This window comes from Bombina bombina, chromosome 6, assembly GCF_027579735.1.
Source record: "Bombina bombina isolate aBomBom1 chromosome 6, aBomBom1.pri, whole genome shotgun sequence".
Classification (NCBI taxonomy): domain Eukaryota; kingdom Metazoa; phylum Chordata; class Amphibia; order Anura; family Bombinatoridae; genus Bombina; species Bombina bombina.
The window spans coordinates 344,423,303-344,440,060 of NC_069504.1; the positions used below are offsets into that span (position 1 = coordinate 344,423,303).

Here is a 16,758-nt window from a genome sequence, read left to right on the forward strand (position 1 = left end):
TACAAAAACTAGAAGCTATTTCAACCCCTTCACTGCATAGGAAATGACCATCTATACGCACCCATATCTGCACTCTCTAAGACCCCAAAAAGCAGTTACGGCACTCAGTCCCTCACTAGTGGCTACCTTAAAATCACTCAGCATTTTCAAAGGGACTGACAGGGGCTGTCGTGGAGGAAAATAAAAATGTAAAGTTCTATATCCTGACACTATCACAGCTGCCCCACCACCCTGTCCACCTGCAAGCCCAATTGAAGTGATCCAACCTAAAAGCCACAAAAACCGCACTATCAAATCAAGAAAATCTCTTTGTGTGATCCCCATTAGAAGACACGTTGTCTCCAAAGTACAGAGCAAAAACTCAGAATCCCAAGACTGTCCTATCAGAGCAATCCTATGCAATGCCAGATCAATAATGAACAAAACAGCTATTATTGCCGACCTTATTGAAACATGCGAATTAGCATGCATCACAGAATCATGATTAGATGAAAATGCAGGGCCTATTCTAGAGGGAGCTATTCCAGACAATTACACGGTGTTCCACCGCCCCAAGACAAGATTGCAAGGGAGGCGGAGTTATGATCTGTGTGAAATCATCCTTAATTCCCAGACCAAAATCAGTCCACAAAACCCAATCTTTTGAATGCATAGCTGCCAGTCTCTCAATAGAGAGAGTATTCTGAATACTTCTAATATACAGACCCCCAGGAGATGGGAAGAGATTTCTTCAGGAACTCCCAGACCTTTTGGCTGGCTTAATCCTTGAACACCCCAGATGGCTTATATTAGGAGACTTCAACACTTGGATTGACAATACGCTATCCCTGCTTGGGCAGGATCTCCTCAGCTTGATGAAGACACTCGGCTTCACACAAATCATCACCACTCCCCCACACAGAAAAAGTCATACACTTGATCTAGTGTTCCAGTCTGGACTAGAAGTGTCACCAGTAACTGTAAACCTAGTTACCTGGTCAGACCACCACTCCATTCACTTCTCCATTGTATTACAATTAACCAGACACCAGCCTCAGAACCTGGTCAAACACCGCTCATTAAAAGAGTTGACACCACTGGATGTAGCATCACATATGGATCTAAGTGAACTAATGGGCACCTGCAAAGATCCCAGCTCCTTAGTCCAACTGTACAACAAAACCATGAGACACACCCTAGAAAGCATTGCACCAACTCGCATACGCACTGTGAAAACTCACAACAATGCACCGTGGTTTGATAGCTCCATCAGAGAAATGAAAAGAACAGGACTTAAACTCGAGAGAAAGTGGTGAAGAACACATGATCCAGAGGATAAAGCCGCTCTTACTAAACATCTAAATAAATATCAATCCTAGATAACTCAGAAAAAATCTTAATTTTTATCACGCAAAAATGCACTCTCCCACAATAGACCCAGGCAACTGTTTCGCACAGTAGAAAGGCTCTGCAAAACAGCATGCATGCTTAGTCCCACCAATTTTTCTCAGGATAAATGTAAAGCATTTGCAAACTTCTTCAGAGACAAGATTTCCTCAATCCGAACCGCTATCACAGCAGGCTAAACAGTTACACACCAGAACCACTACAATAGAATGCCAGATTGCCCCAGTTTATGGTTCACTTTTTCAAATGTGGATATAAAAGGAGTTAAAAACACCATACAAAAGTTGCACCCTACTACATGTGACTTAGACCCTGCTCCAACTCAGCTCATATCTGGATGCATTGAAACACTTGCCCCAGCCCTCACAAAAATAGTGCAGTGTTCACTAAAAACAGGAGACTTCCCAGATCCTCTAAAAGAAACTGTGGTAAAACCACGCCTAAAGAAACCTTTATTAGACACAGACTGCATGACTAATTACAGACCAGTATCCAACCTCCGATTTCTGGGGAAAATAATTGAAAAAGTAGTGGCAACTCAACTGGAAGCCCATCTATCATGCCTGAACATATTCAATCCTTTACAGTCAGGTTTCAGATGCTGCCATAGCACTGAAACAGCACTAGTCCGAGTGCTAAATGATCTCCTCATGGTAAGAGACAAAGGTGATTACTCCATTCTAATCCTCCTGGATCTCTGAGCTGCATTTGACACCATTGACCATAGGATTCTAATAGAGCGCTTGCAGGAGCATATCTGTTGTCTAGGAGGCACAGTCCTTAACTGGTTTAAATCTTTCCTCGCTGGTAGATCAAAGTGAATAATATCAGGATCAAGCTCATCAGCACCAACAGAACTGGCCTGTGGGGTTCCACAAGGATCCATCCTGTCTCCCATGCTATTCACAATTTACTTACTTCCACTGAGGGACATCACTAACCGACATGGCTTAATGTATCATTATTATGCTGATGGCACACAACTCTACTTATCCTTTGCTCCAGATACTACAGACCCAGCATGCCGTATAACCAGTTGCTTAACAGACCTCATAGAATGGATGAATGCTAGCTGTCTCAAAGTGAACACGGACAAAACAGAGTTACTCTTGGTGAGGGGACCCGGGCATCAAAAATATCTCACGATCACCCAACTTGCCTGGAGCTTGGAGGCTCTGAACTCATTAGTTCAGCAAAGGTACGAAACCTCAGAATGCTGATTGACGCTGTACTTACTACTTTAAACAGCAGATTTCCTCCGTAATAAAATCTGCCTACTTTCATCTGAAAAACATAGCCAGAATACAACACTTAATTCCACCGGATGATATGCCAACATTAGTCCATGCATTTGTATCCTCTAGGCTAGATTACTGCAATGTAGTCTACTTGGGCCTCCCCCAAAAAAGAACTCCATCGCCTTCAGACAGTACAAAATGCAGCAGCCAGACTACTGACCAATCAAACTTGCTCCTGCCACATAACACCTGTTCTCTACTCAATGCATTGGCTTCCAATTAAATGGCAAACATATTTTAAAATTGGCCTGCTTACCTTCAAAGCCTTAAACAACCAAGGCCCACAGTACCTGACACCCTACATCCTATCCCGCTCACTTAGGTCAGCCATCACATCCCTCCTCTCAGTGCCAAGATTAAGGACAAACTCAGGCTCCAGAACATTCGGCCACGCTGCCCCTTCTTTCTGGAACTCTTTACTGTGCGCAATCAGAGAGGAACCGTCCTTACAGACTTTAAAAAATCCTTCCATCAGGCATTCAGTCCGCTTATCTGACCTTCAGAAACTCCTAACTGTTATGTCTTTATGTTGGTATATTTGGAAAGTGCTTTGAGTTTCAAAGGGAGAAAACCGCTATCTAAATCGCAAATTATTTATTATAATTATTATTTCATACCCTTGAAGGTTGTCTCATGGGCTTAATTGGAACCTCTGATTCAACGCAAACCTTTAGGCATTTTGAATTCTGCTACTCATATACAGTAAATTCCTTTCATATGCAATTAAGTGCAAGATTTGTTTTCATTTTTCAGTTCAGGCATTTCAAGTATCATATTCTTGTAGAACTGATATGTGAAGTAGGTTAATATTCCTACAGTTTGAATTGAGATAAGGAGACTAGCTATGACCAATGGAATTAGAATTGTAAATATGTTAAACAAATAAGCACTAGATTACAAGTGCCAAGATAATTTTTTTTTCTGCGATTTTAAAAACTCCACTAGAGTTAAGCTTTTTGCACTAGTTGGGTTGCGTTCGTAATTAAAAGTTCCAAAAAAACGTATTTTGCGCTAGCGGTAACCTGAATAGCACAAAAATTTGAGCTTAAGTTTTTGTGTGCGCATGCATGTTTTCCCCCATAGAATTAAATGGATTAAAAAAAGTAGAAACAAAACCTAACACCCGAGATCACGCAAAAAACATTGCATTTTTGCATTGGCCATAGAAGTCAATGGAGAAAAAAATAATATTGAAAAAACCTAACACCCATCAAGTAAACAACATAGCATTTATCAAGCCCCTGCGGCAGCAAGTTCTCACAAGAACTTGCGCGCCGCGATTTATCAAGCAGCGGTCCAACCGAGGAGATTGATAGCTCCTGCCCGTGCGTGATTGGCTGTGTGCGGGCAGGGGGCAGGATTGCACGCGAGCGCAAAATTGCGCTCGTGTGCAATGTTAATTACCTGCGGGTAATTTCGCCCCGCCACAGGCGAGCTGAGGCGTACAGGGGCGCGTATACGCACCCCTGTACGCCTCAGCGTTGATAAATCTAGCCCTTAATACACCTTTGAAATACAACCAGAAGATTTCATTACATGTTACATAACAACACTTTTCTCTAGTAGTATTTATAATGCATTTCATTTTAAACATCTGTGATCAAGTCATATATATTATATGATATCTGAATAAACTGAAAAGGCATGATGCCCAGAGAAACTAAAATGATCAACATATACTGTAAATATTCAGAACATGACATGAAGTGAAAGAAAAAATATCTGTGACATCTGTGCTTAAAGAAATACTGAACCCAATTTTTTTTCTTTCTTGATTCAGATAGAGCATGTAATTTTCAGCAACCTTCTAATTTACTCCTATTATCAATTTTCTTCATTCTCTTCCTATCTTTATTTGAAAAGCAAGAATATAAGTTTAGAAGCCGGACCATTTTTGGTTCACAACCTGGGTTGTGCTTGCTGATTGGTGGCTAAATGCACCCACCAATAAGCAGGTGCTGTCCAGGGTACTGAACCAAATGGTGTCTGGCTCCTTAGCTTAGATTCCTTCTTTTTCAAATAAAGATAGCAAGAGAATGAAGACAAGTTGATAATATGAGTAATTTAGAAAGTTGCCTAAAATTACACACTCTATCTGAATCATGAAAGAAAAAATGTGGGTTTAGTGTCCATTAAAGCACTTCCTAGTAGCTTTTGAGGGTTCAAACTGTTAGTGATAAATAAATATTGTGACACTGCTAAGAGTAAAAAAAATTAAAATAGCGCATATTACTTACTTTGTACTTGGGCGAATTTCCTGTCCATTTTTATACCACTTTAGTTCAACTGTTGGATCTGCAAGCTCAACAACAAATCTCACCCGTCCTCCCTTGTCAATCTGGTAAGCTGGATCCAGTTTCTTAGAAAATGCTTAAAGATTTAAAAAAAAAAAAAGTGTGAAAATGTTGTTTACAATCTAATGCTCTATTACATGTTAATAGTCTGCAACAGATGGAGCTGTAGAACAATATTTTAGAAGCCTTAAAGGGACACTGAACCCAATTTTGTTTCTATCATGATTTAGATAGAGCATGCAATTTTAATCAACTTTCTAATTTACTCCTGTTATCAAATTATTTTCATTCTCTTGGTATTTTTATTTGAAATGCAAGAATGTAAGTTTAGATGCCGGCCCATTTTTGGTGAACAACTTGGGTTGTTCTTGCTGATTGGTGAGTAAATTCACCTACCAATAAACAAGTGCTTTCCATGGTCCTTAACCAAAAAAGTAGCTTAGATGCCTTCTTTTTCAAATAAAGAAAGCAATAGAATGAAGAAAAATTGATAATAGGAGTAAATTAGAAAGTTGTTTAAAATTGCATGCTCTATCTCAATCACGAAAGAAAACAATTGGGTTCAGTGTCCCTTTAAGGACCACATATAAATGTATGGCTTTTAAGCACATAAATATAACATAGTTGTAAAATTTTCAGTAGCCAGATCTGAGTAAGGTTGCAGGGTATTTTTGGCCTTCTCCTCCTGAGGGCTCTTTTGAGTTGTGACTACCCCAAAGCAAACTTTTTTGTTCCACTTTTTCCTGGGGCCACAAAAACTATGGTATAAACTCTAGTGCAAAGGGCTGCATGTGAGCCTTGGGCCACCAGTTGCCTTTCCCTGCTATACAGTATTAGCTTTTAAAAGGCAATTTGAGCAACAATCCTAGCATTTTAGATGCTTTCTAGAAATTGACAGAGCATCAAAAAGAAAAACAATGAGAAGGGAATAAGAAAAGAGGATATGAAGGACATAAGGGATAATGAACCTCACGAGTTGGTTACAAATACGGTAAGAGCCATGATTGGTTGAGTGGTATGTTTACAGATACAACAATTTGAACATCTCACTGATAACCAAATGAAAATTACCACACACCTGGCCTACATAAAAAAATAGATGCACATAAGTACAAAGTGAAACATAAAAATGTCATCATGTTCTCTATGAGGGATATCGAATCCACTGTAAAAAGTATTACAATTAACAATATTGCATGTAATTATCATTAGGTTGTCCTCTCCTTGACATAGTAATGTAAAACTGAATCATATCAATTTTATTTTTACCTATAGTGATGCGCATAAACTATATGGGCTCAATTTAACAAATAGCTTGCGGGCAAGGTTAGCTGTTATGCACCTCATCCACTCAGCTTTGCAGTGATTGGGCAGCAGAATGCAGCCTGCATTTAACATTGCACAATCCACTGATTGTGCAACTCCGCCCCCTGCTTGCATGTGGCCGACGGTACAGGTTATGTACCGCTGCTACTAAACTAGCATTTCAGGCTTGCTCTGAGAGAGCCTAAATTTGGTAAATGGAGCCCTATGTCCTTACTGAAGACATGGATGAACATGATCTAATTTGTATTTTATATTAATAATATAAGTGCCCCATATAATAATATAAATGGTTCTTGTGTTATTTTATACTTTACCTTCGCTCTTCTTTTCTTCCCTGCGCATGCGTTTCAGACGCTTCAACATGCCTCTCAGATCAGTGATGCCATACTGAAATGCAATCTTCTCATATTCATTGGGACTAGCACTCTTAAGAATCTCCCACACATCTATCTCTGGACCTTCTTCTGGCTTCACCTCTCTAGTTTCAGTTAAACAGTTATACAACAAAAAACAATGTTACCACAAATAGAATCAAAATAAGATATCAGAACTTAGCTGAACAAATCATCTCTTTCTCTTACTTGAAATAGCTGAATTACCTGTCCTAATTGTTTCCTACTTACCCCGATGAATCTTTAAGGTATTCAATAGTACATTAAATTAATTCTAATGAACAATTGTGACGAAACATGGGAGTGATGCATATAGTTTGTGTCTTAAAATTTCACCTTTCTCAAGAAGACCATAAACATCTTATTTAATACAGGTCTTAAGAGTTTTTTTAAAAAAGGCAATAGTTATCTTAAATTTTATTTAAATTTAAGATATGTCTTTCCTCATATCCATTGACAGTAAAGATATATATAGCTGCTATATACAGTATATACATATACATACACACATATATATACTGTATATTATATATATAAATATATACACACAAATATATAAATATATATATATTATATTATATAAAATACACACACACAAATATATATAATATATAAAAATATGTTTTATATATATATATATATATATATATATATACTGTATATATATATATATATATATTTATATATATATATACACATATACATACACACACACAAGAGACAAATACTTGTAGTACAGAGCTCTTTAACCTCAATACTAACCCTAGCCCCAACTCTAATCCAACACTATAGTGGCATTTACATTTTTTATTTTAAAGCTAACTTTTCAATAATGACAGCATTCAGACCATGCCTTGTTATAGCTTACAACAATACAAGATTTTGCTGTGACATTTTAAGTGTGACAACAAACCAACATTTTTCTGAATGTGTCAGGCAATTATAAAGCGAAGAATTTAGAAATTCACATGTTAAAGTCATTTATTTTATTATATATTTTTTTCTAAGAAATGAATAAATTCAATTATTATCACATATATTATCACATATAGATCAATTAAAAAAACATTAGTGATTGAAATACATTCAGATTGGTAAAAGTGGACACAATCATTTGTGAATTGGCCTGTGTTCATTTATATTGGTGTTGCATATAAATCTTTACTTCCTTTAATTTAATAAAATTGGAAATATATGCAGAAACATTTCAATTTAATCTCTGTTTGACAACATAATCCCTTGTAACTAAAACCATGCAGCAAATATCAATAAATCATATAACAAAGAAACACTGCAACTGTTCCATGCTGGTTTTGTAGATGCCTCTAATTTCCATGCAAGAAGACATCTTATGTTAGAGACGAGTGTTCGTTTATGAGAATGCAGACAAGTATCTTACTTAAAGAATTGTTATACGTGAATTAGTACATTTATAACTGAACATAAATAAAAGATAAATAACGTTAAAATGATAATTATGACATGGGATTCAGGGGTGACGTTATTTAGCTGAGTTTATCTCTTACGCCTCACTTCATCACTTGTTTTCTCACCTACGTTTCAGGAGACCACTAAAGTCAAGTTCTCCTGCATCCTCTTGTCCTTCACCACTGTCATTAATATAAAAATCAATTTTATTTAGTATAAAAACACATCTGCAACACTCATTACAAGCATCAAATCAACAAACAGTTTTTCACAGGCAAAAGAAAAAAAGATTTGTCATAAATCTTTTTTTTTCTTCTGTGAAAAGCACATTTTGTGATTTTGTGTTGAATTGATATATTTTATGTTTTTTTTTTACACAAGATGCACAAACAAAAAGCATTGTTGATTTGATTATATTTTGTGACACAGTTGAGAAAAAGATTTAACACAAAGACCTTTCCTTTTCAAGTCTGTTGCTCAGAATGAGAAGAGGTCTTTGTAGAGATACAAACCATCTTTGTAAACAAAGAGAAGGTTTTTTTATACATTACCTGTGATAGGAATTTAAATTTTATTCTAGATTCCAAAATACGTGATCAAATGTCTTTTATTCTTGTATCTTCACGATTTACATATTTTCATTAAGTGTAATTTAAATGGATGCATAATACCTTTTATATTGATATTCATTTAAAGATTTCTGACAATTCTAATATCTTTTCTTCACAAAACAACTGCATTTTGGTCTTTATGTTGAGTAGTATTTATATACCTACTACAGTTTTGCTGTCCTCCATTTGAATGTTAGTAAGTTGTTGAAATTACTTGTTATTCTGTGATTTGAGCTACGGATGGTTTACATAGGCTTGCAGATCAACATACAATTTAATCTAACACAAAACATTTTCAGTGATGTTGCTCATCGGTTTTTGCATAAAAAAGCAATAAAGACAATTACTAGAAATATGATTTTATACATTATTTTATGGATATGTATATGGATGTACTAGTTATGGAAACTGCTAAAGCTACTTTTAAGACTGACACCTATTAAAGGGACACTGAACCCAATTTTTTTTTACGTGATTCAGAGAGAGCATGCAATTTTAAGCAACTTTCTAATTTACTCCTATTATCAATTTTTCTTCGTTCTCTTGCTATCTTTATTTGAAAAAAAGGCATCTAAGCTTTTTTTTGGTTCAGACCTCTGGACAGCACTTTTTTATTGGTGGATGAATTTATCCACCAATCAGCAATAACAACCCAGGTTGTTCACCAAAAATGGGCCGTCATCTAAACTTACATTCTTGCATTTCAAATAAAGATACGAAGAGAATGAAGAAAATTTGATAATAGGAGTAAATTAGAAAGTTGCTTAAAATGTCATGCTCTATCTGAATCCCAAAATAAAACATTTGGGTTCAGTGTCCCTTTTAAATGCCTCAGATATTGCTGAATGGTAAGACGCTCTTGTGCATGAGCTTGACTGACCAACCATCAAGTGCACCATGCTTACAGCACTGGTCTAGGTCCCTAGATTAACATGGGGTGCAATGTGCTGGTCTCTGAGGTAATAATACTATCAATGAACCCACATTTTTTCTTTTGTGATTCAGATAGAGAAGGCAATTTTAAGCAACTTTCTAATTTACTCCTGTTATCATTTTTTTCGTTCTTTTGCTATCTTTATTTGAAAAAGAAGGCATCTAAGCTAAGGAGCCAGACAATTTTTGGTTTAGTACCCTGGACAGCACTTGTTTATTGGTGCTTTCCAATCAGCAAGGACAACCCAGGTTGGGAACCAAAAATGGGCCGGCTTCTAAACTTACATTCTTGCTTTTCAAATAAAGATAGCAAGAGAAAAAAAATGATAATATGAGTTAATTAGAAAGCTGCTTAAAATTGCATGCTCTATCTGAATCATGAAAGAAAAAATTTGGTTTCAGTGTCCCTTTAAGCAGCCCCTGTATATTTCTGACTTTTATGTTCATTGAAATTTACAGTAAGCTTCTCTCTTTAGAGGGAGTGTGAAAGGCAATTTATAGAGGTAAATTATAGGGAAACTGATCAATCCAAATGAATAATGAATGTGCATTACATTTTTTTAATATGCCTAATTATACATTTTACAGTTTTTATTTTTAATGTTTTGAAATGTGTCTTTGGTTTAAAAAATACATGTGCTTATCTCCTGATTGTAAACATATTATTGATAGGCTTTTGTTCTCAAAATGCAACAGGGACATAGTTATATGTAGCTGATTACCTCCTCTTGAAAGCAGATCTGATGTCAATAGCTTGTGAAGCATCAGCGCCAGCTGTAATTGATAGAAAATGCAAAATCTAACATATTTTATTTAGAGTAAACACAGTCACAGCCATTTGTAAAGTGTTACAATTACAATTATACAGAACTAGTGGTAAAACCTGTGTACACAGGCCAAAATGTTTAATGAAAGAAATATACCTATCCTTCTATCCATCTATCCCTAGCCCTCTGTCCCTATCCCTCTGCCCCTATTCCTCTATCCCTATTCATCTGCCCCTATCCCTCTGCCCCTGTCCCTCTATCCCTATCCCTCTATCCCTGTCCCTATCCCTCTGTCAGGATATCTGGGAGTGTTATTAAATAAGATATATATATCTACACACACACACACACACATATATATATATATATATATATGAGATAAGACCAAATAGTTAATTTATATATGAAACAGTTTGTATCAGTTGTATTACTGTAAGTTACAGTTCTCTCTATCAAATGGTCTGAGCAGGGTAACACCCCCCCCCTTCTTATTGTCAAGGACGCATTGCAAACCTTTGTCCCAATTCATCAAAGGAATTGCCTTCAAAGTAATTTTATCACATGGCACCCTCAGGTCTGAACGCCCATATATGGAGTTTCCTGCCCAAGATGTGTATAAGTTACAAAAAAACCCTGGGATGACACAGACCCCCTGTAGACAACAGTCACTCAGTATGAACTGATATTTGAATATACCAAGATTCTCAGGGATTGTGGCCCTTATCATCTAAGTGTTAACTACCGCATACTGAGTTCAAATACATGAAGTTCAGACGTATGTCTCTATGGAAAACAACAGGAGAAAACAATGAAATATCCTAACCTGTGTAATTTGAAAGCATAAGGTTGAAACTTCAAAAGAGTCATTTTAAATGAATTGTTATAATTTTCAAATGTATTTAAAATACTCAAATAACATACAGTATATATATATGAACCTAGAAGATTGTCCATGCCTAAGAAGGGTAATATGGGAAGTTGAAAGCCTAAGAGTTAAGATTTTAAAATATCTTAACCTATGTATTTTTGGAAGCATAAGAGTCTTGAAGATTTAAAGTTTAAACAAATTATCTATATAGTTCTTAGAGAAATTAATGTGTACCGCAGACTGCCTGAATAATATATATAATAATCTAAGAGATACATCACATGTTACATACTGGTTATAATGAATTAAAAATAAATAACTGCATTGGTATTTATAAATGTTTGACTTATTTCAAAATAACAACATGTGTTTCTTTATTTTTCAGACATGTAATAAACCAACAAGATGTCCTATAAATATTGGTCATAAACATAAGTCCAGACACTGAATATTAAAATTATATCCACAAGTATACAATATTTATAATAACTGGAAAAGATGACAATATGCATCTTCTAAAATATTATAGGTTGAATACTCATGTTTGGACTTATAATTACGTGCTCGCTCAGACTAAATAGGCCATGTATGGAACATATAGTTTATTAAAACTAGGAGATTATAAGTGTATAAAAATAGGCATTTGATAAAAATATATAAGAATATGTGTATTTTCTGTAGCAGTATTGATAATGAAACTGTTTTTCTATGTCTGCTGCCCCCAATGGAATAATACTGGTATTGCAGCCAAGGAATTTGGTTGTTCAGAGAGGCATTTTCAAATAACCAATTAGAGACAATCTTCGATTAAGGGCGTAAACCAATTTCTGTTTTGAATGATTAGAAGTAAAGGAGTGGCTTATCACTTGATAAAACTGCCACACACTGAGTAAACAGGATCAGACTCCCTTGACTAAGACAAAAATACACAGATTTGGGCTAACATTTTCTCTGACATTTGTTTGGAACCCTTTCTTGTGGATAAGAAAGAAAATTTTGTGATCTGTGCCCTGGCAAATAGTGGAATATTTCTTCATGTATGACCGACAGAATATTGGGAAAAGCTGAAACTCTCATAAATTGGTCATTTGGTAAAGTATAAGCAATTGTTAAGTATATTTAATATTTAAATCAAGGTATTCTAAAGCTATTGCTGTAGTTTAATTGTAGGCAATGATTTAAAATGGTATTTTGCATTGTATGTTTCATAGTCTTTCATGATCTAGAAATAAATATACTAGCACTAAGTCAATTGTTATTGAGAAGAGGGTCAGGCATTAATATTTATTAAGTTATTTGTAGCTATTGTGATTTATTGCAGAATTTGTTTTATTGTGGCTAAATAAGAGGTTGTTTCAGGCAGATATATTGGCATATAAGGGTTTTTGTATTTCATATCTCTAAGTCAGGCTTATTATTGTGAAATCTCTTGCAAATTATATATAAACTTCTCTAGTTGTAAATTAAGCATAGTTAGTTTGTAACCCATATTTGCTGGCTATTTACAAAATGGCCTGGTATAATTCAGGTGTGACTTTAATAAGCGCTTTATTTGTTCGCATGGGGCCTGATGATCTAAATCATTCTGCTCTGAAGTCTCTTGAGAGCGGTTTATCTAGAGTAATGTTTGAAAAATAATTTTAAGATGAGTGGGCACTTCCTTTCCCAATCCGCATCAAAAGCTACCATCCAATATTTTATATGCTAGAGGAAAAAAGTTAGTTGTGTCCTAATTGAATGAAAATATAAATTCTTTTACATTTCCTGGAAAATATATTTGCTCAAAACATGACAAAAAATGAATGGCTTTTAGTGAGTTTAATGAATACTTCTAAACTTTACCTGGTAGTAGCAAACTAATCTTCATGCCAATTTATGCAAACTTGCAATGCTGCTATTAGCTATTCATAGCTTACAATAGTTGTCTGAGATCAATAAATGTATAATTCAATTTAAAAAAAAGTAGTGATTTTATCTACATTAAAGAAATAATGTATAGTTCTGGTAGGCAAGTGTAGAACAGAGAATGATTGCAGCCCTTGGGGTCTTTCATAATAGCTCAATTTTCTCATCTGAAGTAAGAAAATATATTCAATTTTTCCCATCAAATGTTCTCTGTTTTACCCACAAAACACACATAATCTATAACCATCCCCTTAACCCATTAAACCTCTCTCCCTTAAACCACTCAAAGAGCAGATTTAAACTTTCTTTTGTTTTTGTTTTTTGACTGTGGGGTCCAACATGAGGGCTAAAAGTACAGTGTTGCCATTTTGTGTACTTTGGGGACTCATATATGCACATATGAATGATATTGGTTGCCTGTCGCTGCAGTTCATGTGAAAATCATGTAAGACAAAAATTAACCACTCAGAAAAAGACTTGGACCTTACCAACAACTTCAAGATCAAAAGAGCAGCTATCAAATTTGTCCTTATAAGTGACTTCACATCTGTAGTTTCCAGCATAGTTCTCCTTTGCCTTTATGATTTGCATTTCAAATGTGTATGTCTGAAAAAATATTTAAGAATGCATATATTATAATTTAAAAGCATTTTATCAAGTATTAATTAAATGTATAAAGTAAACCCTCCCCCACCTGTACTAGATTTGTTTAGTCTGATATATTTCTGTATCTTATCACAAATCTTTATCATTGTATACCCTATATATATCTGTACCCAGCACTACAGAATTTTTGGCACTATACAAATAAATGATAAAAAATAATAACAATAATGAGAATAAAAGTTGCAGGTTGTGCAGTTGCCTTCTGTGAACGTGGAATGGAGAAGTAAACTGAATGGTTGCAGAAGCAATGGTAAAACAATAGAAACAGTAGCACTAAGCAAACCAATCCCCATTGGTCATTGCAGCTATTTGCCATTAAGTGGATAAAAGGAGGGGCTGGTAATGGATGCTGTAGATGGATGATAATTAAAAATTATTTCTTATGTGTAAAGTTCCAAGAAAAGCACAGTAAGCTATAATAAATCAATTTTCATGTCTTGTTTTAAATTTATGTAAAAAATGAACCTGTTTAATTTATATGAAATGTAATGTTTTAAGTAACAAAGTAGATCTTTTATTCAAAAGCTCCTGCATTTTTTAATAGGGTATATTACTCTTAGAGATTATCTCACAAATTCACTTTGAAAGGTAATTTGCCTTAATAAAGAAGATATTTCATTCCATACCTTGTTTATGCGATCAAATGTGTCCTTGAGTTGGAGATGCTTTCCAGCCTTACTTGCTAAGTCCATCCATTTACCTTTCAGCCATTTAACAACGGGTTTGCGCAGAAGGTCTTTTGCTTCCACTTTTGCAATAAATTTAATATCTCCCCCTAAAAACCATAGTGCACATTGAGATACAATTTTCATTTACTTCCACCATACCTGGCACACAATGGTATTACATGTCGGTGAGAAATAATTCCTCATCTTGCTTTTATATAACCTTAGTGCTAATTGGGTTCTATTGTTCACAGTAAAATAAACAATTATTTTGGAAGAATATTTGTCAAATATCTCTATTAGTGGAGTTGAAGAATGTTTGTTGCTTTTCAAATGTTTATAGTTTTATTGAATGTATAAAATGGTTTTGAAGGTAACATTCAATTTAAAAAAAAAACATATTTAAATATGGATTCTCAGACACTGAAATTTAGGATTCTAGAAAATATGAAAAACACAAAAGTACATTTTAAAGGGATATTAACAAAAAATAGTTGTATTCTCAATAGTACTATTTTGCAAATGTGTTGTGGAATCCACAAGAGTTCAAAAACCAAAATAAGAAAAAGCAATGTTTTGTGTATCAGTAGGTAGTGCAGAATTTTAATGCATATGACAGCTAGCAAGGTATGGTTATGTTTCAAAATACAAACACCAGTAAATTTGTTTTATTGATTAATATTATAATATTTGTTATAACAGAACAAAATATTATGAAGATTATTATATTTGTTCATTTAAGTTATGTGTCTAAAAATCCTGTTCTGCATTTAATGGTTCAATGTAGACAATTGTGAACAAGCTATTTTTGCGTATCTTTCTAGTCTTTAACACTTACCCACATTTACAGATCCACTAGTTGGTTTATCAATGAATAAAGTGGACCGTTGAGAATTAACAGCATCATCTGGTTGTCCTCCTTGAGAGGAAAAAGGAAAATAACCAATATATTATTTCTTGTGCTTAAAATGGATTATGACCCTTTAGTCTTTGACATCTTACCACAAGATCAGAAAATCGTAGCATATCTTTATGTATCCTCACCTGCCATAATCTATAAAGTAAAAAAGCAAGTCTGCCTATTTAATTAAGATGTATATTTGTGGGTATCCAATGTCTTAGCAAATAGTTTCAACCTAATAAAGAAAGATGTGATAAATACATTGAATTTGACTACTGTAGGGACTTCCATGCTTTCTTCTTTGCTGAGTTGATATGGCTGCTCCTAGCAAAAAAGGGTTAAGGAGCAAGTGGCACATCTGTGTATTGGAAGTAAAATCACTATAGAGCATCAACTGTCCTTCTTGGCATTCAGTTGCATATTGTGTGCAGGAGATACCAGCAGGAGAAATATATACAAATATAATACAGCAGAAGTCAAATACATAACCAAATCTATGAAGGAGAGTGTATATAAACTAAAATTTCAAAGGCATTAGATTAGATCTGACGGGGTAAAATATTTAAAAGAAAAATTGATAGAACATTATTCCAATGTTAATCTAGCTGGTAGCATTGTAATAGGGAATTTAAATATTTTATTTAGAAGAGTAAAATATTCTTGGAATAACTTACAAATTCACGGACATACACAGAGGAGTGTAGGATAGTAGAACTCGATCTACGTCCACTGACGCGTTTCATACCGTTGTGTCGCTTTCTCAAAGACAGTGTGGGGGATGTCGGTTGCCAGCAGAATTTAAGGCATAAAAGCAGACACACCTTTTCACATTTGATAACCAATCACCTATCAGCTTTGGAGACCAGCCTCCTCCACACCGCATTATGTAGAATGACACAAAACAAAAAACATGGCTATTTAAAAGTATTATATATATGTTATGGTGTTATTACTGTTTCTAAACTGTCAAATTGTTAAAATGTTTACATTATGTTTTTGTTGTGAGTGTCAGTCTACATAATGCGGTGTGGAGGAGGTCGGTCTCCAAAGCCGATAGGTGATTGGTTATCAAATGTGAAAATGTCTGCTTTTATGCCTTAAATTCTGCTGGCAACGGACATCCCCACACTGTCTTTGAGAAAGCGCCACAACTGCATGAAACGCGTCAGTTGACGTAGATCGAGTTCTACTATCCTACACTCCGCTGTATATGTCCGTGAATTTGTAAGTTTTTTACGCCTTACTGAGTAAATTGTTGAAGTTTTTTACTTTGTAACTAGTGAGGTTTTTGTATTGTTGCCATTTGCTTACTCGCTTT

The 16,758-nt window shown here is 34.9% G+C and overlaps 1 protein-coding gene across 7 annotated transcripts in view; it reads right to left on the bottom strand.

The window, feature by feature from the left end:
- MYBPC1 (myosin binding protein C1) overlaps nt 1-16,758 on the bottom strand; it is a 262,117-nt gene that overhangs the window by 123,171 nt on the left and 122,188 nt on the right. For all 7 annotated transcript variants that reach the window (XM_053716989.1, XM_053716988.1, XM_053716992.1 and 4 more), the window contains 7 exons: nt 15,378-15,458; nt 14,501-14,649; nt 13,697-13,814; nt 10,391-10,442; nt 8,250-8,306; nt 6,619-6,782; nt 4,922-5,054 (listed from right to left, as the gene is read on the bottom strand). In XM_053716989.1, the coding sequence (XP_053572964.1) occupies nt 4,922-5,054; nt 6,619-6,782; nt 8,250-8,306; nt 10,391-10,442; nt 13,697-13,814; nt 14,501-14,649; nt 15,378-15,458 (754 nt within the window). The remainder of the gene's footprint in view (nt 1-4,921; nt 5,055-6,618; nt 6,783-8,249; nt 8,307-10,390; nt 10,443-13,696; nt 13,815-14,500; nt 14,650-15,377; nt 15,459-16,758) is intronic.